The sequence below is a fragment of the Oratosquilla oratoria genome, chromosome 31 (genome assembly GCF_046742065.1).
Source record: "Oratosquilla oratoria isolate Oo_2021 chromosome 31, ASM4674206v1, whole genome shotgun sequence".
Taxonomy (NCBI): domain Eukaryota; kingdom Metazoa; phylum Arthropoda; class Malacostraca; order Stomatopoda; family Squillidae; genus Oratosquilla; species Oratosquilla oratoria.
Window position 1 is genome coordinate 32,219,974 of NC_134807.1, and position 5,000 is coordinate 32,224,973.

General features: G+C 38.4%; 1 protein-coding gene across 1 annotated transcript in view; it reads right to left on the minus strand.

Moving 5' to 3' along the window:
• Positions 1–5,000, minus strand: part of gogo (thrombospondin-1 like protein golden goal) — a 92,689-nt gene that overhangs the window by 40,263 nt on the left and 47,426 nt on the right. The window contains exons 4-6 of the mRNA XM_076213453.1: positions 3,715–4,008; positions 3,470–3,589; positions 1–335 (exon numbers count right to left, since the gene is read on the minus strand). The exon at positions 1–335 is cut by the window's left edge and continues 275 nt beyond it. Coding sequence (XP_076069568.1) covers positions 1–335; positions 3,470–3,589; positions 3,715–4,008 — 749 coding nt within the window. The remainder of the gene's footprint in view (positions 336–3,469; positions 3,590–3,714; positions 4,009–5,000) is intronic.

Genomic DNA, 5,000 nt, shown 5'->3' on the forward strand with positions numbered 1-5,000 from the left:
TCCTCCAGTTTCTGGTCGAGTCATGACCGCTCCCCCATGGTGGTGGAAGGCTTGCAACAGGTTTCTCACTACTGCTCATACCAAAATCATCTGTGCCTTCGTAACTGGGTGGAATAATATTTTCACGAAGTCTGAGATCGGATGACCGCACGACTGCCATCGGTCGCCTGGATGATCTGTTGGTTCTTCTTCTGCGTGTTTCTTTCCGATCATGGCGTCGAAGTCTTCTGTTCGGGTGAGAACGTTTGGACAAAGCAGAAGATATTCGGCGATACAGTACCGCCCAAGTCTTGAACCCTAATTTAGCTTTAGAAATACAGGGACGACCGACAAATCTGTAATATAGAGACAGTGAGTTACACAGAGTTGGGGGACAAAAGTTACAGGCATTAATTAAACACAGAAGTATTTCGGGGAGTGTGGATTCTGAATAGAAAAATATCTTAAACAAACACTCCTACCAGTGGTTCTGATTCCATTTTTTTTTTCTTTACCTCAGACAGAGAATACTCCATCATGTTCTCAACACCTTTTGTTTATCAATATAGTGAGTCCTCCTTATACAGTAATTCTTTATCCGGTAAATTCACATATATACATACATACATATACTAAGGCTTTTTTCCCCTTACAAGGGAGGTAGCCTTTTTCTTTTTGGCTACCTCCCTTGTAAGGGGGAAAAAGCCTTGGTATACGTATGTATGTAAATTTACCGGAAAAAGAATTACTGTATACGGAGGACTCACTGTATTTACAAAGAGACACAGATACCGAAGACCCTCCAGATTCCTCTCCAATTCAATTTTTGTTATAAATAATGCAACTACACTGTGTCTCGGAGCCTACGAGCCAATAATCTTTCAAAGATTTCTGAAATCATCCCTTTCTATACTATGTCACTTTCTGCCGAATCTGACATTTCGATTTCAGTTTTCTTTCAGTAAACACTATGTGGCCGATTCCAAGCTTCACCTTTTCATCGTCAACACTTACATTCATGCATATCTCGAGAATAACCTTTAGACTGTGTTCAACTAATTTCAAGATCAAATAAAACCCCATGTGAGGAAGTCTTTAGTTGTAGAACGGTTCGGTCGTTTGAACTTTATCAAGTACCATCTCGAATGAACGAAACCTTGTACCAAGATCTAAGAATATAAGGTCTAACCACTTCCGACCGAATTTCGAGGGAGTTGGCGCAGCGAGCCCGTGAACGTCACTTGGCTGTTCAAAGTGGGGTTAGCGGGTCCTATAGCTGTCAGTTGAAGTTGGTCCGTCGTTCGAAAATGACGTCGCCTTCGCTCGCACCGCTCCACTCAATTATTTATATTCTGACAAATATTATATAAAATATATATATATATATATATAAAATATTATAGTTCCTGTCTATATATATGAATATATAATATATATGATATATAATATATATGATATATAATATATATATATATAATATATAAAATATTATAGTTCCTGTCTTCCTTGGCGTTTCACAGTTTTCTTCAATGTATCACAAAGAGAAAATGGACGCATCTAAATGACGTCAGAAGCTGCGCAGAACTACTCCAGCGATTAGACCTGTTTACTTAGACCTTGCTGTGTACCATGGATATTTCGTCCTCACATGGTGATCCTTCAGGCCTGCTTGTCGCCAGGTGCCTTTCCCTTCAATTTCCGGATATTCAAATTTTCACTAAACATTATATACACACGCGAACAATATCAAAGTCTCTACTTTTCAGTTATGAATCTTCTGAACCATCTACCCTGATTTTGTTACTTCCTACTTGATAAAAGCCGAACTGAACAAAGAAATTTTCTGAGGACTAATTTCGACAGATGAAGAAGTTGAGGAGTCTACACCAGGAGACGTGTAGCTGCGGCTGAAGCCGTCACCTTTGTCCTCTTATCTGCTTGGACTGTTGTGGAAGGTAACACATAGTCACTGCTGGGAATTGGAGAGGAGTGTGGGACTCGAACCCACAACTATACAAATGCGAGACCACCACGCTTTCGATGACGCCACCAGCGCACTATGAGCGAGCTTAAATCTGTGTAGGAGGGTCCAAAGTCAACCAGATGATGTGGTTAGACTAATAACTAGAAAAACTATAGTAACCCTAATCGTCCTTTGTAGGCTCAGAAAAAGATGTACCGGTAATTTTTTGTGAAGTGAAAACTCGCAATATAAATATATATGCATATATATTATATATATATATATATATATATATATATATATTGGAATATTTTGAGGAAACAAAAATATTTCAAAGTCTAACAATATAAGAAAAGAATAGAGATAGATTTCAGGCACTCTGGAATGGAAATGCAACCTAATAAAAAAAAAAAAAACGAACCAAGAAACAAAACCTCAGATGGATAAATACAGGAAGGGAGGGTGGAGCTAAAAAAAAAAGTACAAGGAAGGAACATTTCGATATAGAGGTAAATCAAGGAATAATACAGAGTAAAACAGATACAATGTTTTAATATAGAAATGAATCACAAACCTTACGAGTGGCTCACAGAAATAAAAAAGGTCTGGAAGGGAAGCCATTTGAAGAATGTGTCTGGTGGGACATTATTGGACAATGTGCACTATTTTCCCGGGACTGGAAGACTCATATCTTTCTATAACACAACAGCTTTTACTTAACCACATGTTCCGTGCCGTCTTCCCTTTGCCTACTCTTTTCTGAAAAGCCCATAGTGGAAATCTATTTGTCTCGACAATTCTTCGCCTTCCACTGACAGTCTTCGACCTTTTCCCGAGCACCATGATATATGTCTCCCCCTCATCTACCGCTGCTTTCATGGTTCCTGTTCCCCGACCTTGTGTACTATGATTTTAGTCCCTTTTAAGAGGGCAAACACTTTATTTCTTCTCTAGACAAAATCACAAACTCCTTTAATAAGAAAAATTGCTCCGCTCATTCCCTCTTTCCTTCCACAAAGAGGATCTGGAACTGTTCTTCTAGACTTCTTTCCACAAACATGTGATTTGTATTCTTTCAAAATGTTTATATATATATATATATATATATATATATATATTATATACACACACACACACATATATATATATATATATATATATATATATATATATATATATATATATATATATATATATATCTATATTTTTTTTTTTTTTTTTTTTTAACATCAACAACCATGAGAAACTCGAGGAGGTATACATCCAGAAATTGAAACGTGGTTCAGCCAAGGACTCGATCCAGCGCTAGCACGTGACAAGTGATAGTGACAACCGATTGCGCCATCAAGAGAGATATAAGTTGAGCGCAACTTTTCTTATATATTGGTATGCTCGAGTTACACAAACACGAAATTTTGCGTTCAACCCATCTCGACCATGATAGTACAATTGGTACTGAAACAAGACATTTAGATGTCCTCCTACTGTACTTACTGTCAAACCAACAAAATTATATACTCCACTTACTTAAAGGTGCTGCCTACATTAGACAGGTGTGTGTACGAATGTTCGGGTAGGACGGCGCGAACTTCTGGCCACTGAACTCTCATTAATTTTCTCGACAAAATACGGTTCCCCTGCACCAAGCTAATGGCACGTTCAAAAGAAAGAATCAGTCATTACGACAAGAGACTAAACAGCTGTTTGTGAAATTCGTTAAAATAACTGTAATGCAGAACTTCGCAAATGACAACGAGAGTTCACAGACTTGCCTGACGAAGTACTGTCCTGCATGTGCAACGGTACCACAGGGGAAGACGAAAGTCTCCTGTTGAACGTGTTCAGTCAGCGTGTAATTCATTAATGAATCTTCGTTGTAGTAAAGCGAGAGGATGACATCAAGATGGCGTCGGTGACCACTGGGAACCGTGGTCGTGATTTCTGCAGGATGGTTTGAGGTCTCCACATGTGAGGCCCCTCGGATCTCCGACCTGTCGGTAGAGTAGTTCTTGCTTCTTTCCTCGTCCAAGTAACCTCCATCATCTGGGGGCTGGCTGGCATTGTGTCTGTGCCAACACAGGAGAAAGAAATAGGAAAAAAGAAATCGGATCAGTGACAGATACCATGATGTGTTCTAATTCCTATGATAACAGAACACATGATAACGATTTTTTCATGTCAACTTTATGTAAGTGAAGAGCTGAAAGTAACTTTAACATATGGAAAAACAGCGTTCTGGTGGATGGACACTAAATAACTCTTAAATGCTGGAAAAATATATGAAATATACATGGAAAGTGAAGAAGGAATATTAGAAACGGTACGGTAAGGGTATAGTGTTTATAAGTGACTTGCTGTGGGCTTTTTTGATACGAATTACGAGCAAAGCAGATGTCAGTCTAGAACAGTGGTTCTGAAGGTGTCGATTTATCCCTTGGGGTAAAAAAGTTACATGGTAAAGGGTACATAATCCATGACTAAAACCTAGTAGACACATCGAGTCAGCAACGTTTACTGTGATAATGTTTTTGATATTTTTGCATGGCATTAGTTGCTCCTTTCATCTTCTTCGACTATTTCATAAGAATAAAATGTGCTTTTAAACGCTACACTTTGGTAAAATTGCAGAATCACCTAAGCACGTATATTTAACATGAAACTTACTTTGTTCAATAGCTCCTAACCCTAACTTAACCTAATCTAACTTAACCTAACGTAACCATCCCACAGAAAAAAAAAATAGATCTTTCAAACGCAAAAATAAATAAATAAATAAATAAAAAATAAAGAAAGAAGTGAAAAATGTGTTTGGCTGATACTGGAACAGGACATACACTTCTAACAAACATACTCTTATTTTTTAGGACCTTCGATTCTTGGTCCACATATGAAGTTCGACAGCTTGAGCTTTTCCACGAAGAGTTTGGGGACTCACAATCGGGAGGTTCGTGTTGACTTATGACACTTGCGTCCAGGGCCGACCTGGACTGACCTTGGCGGTCATAAGCACGAATAAAGGGTGCATATTTGATGGTGACACACCAAACGTCAACCCCTC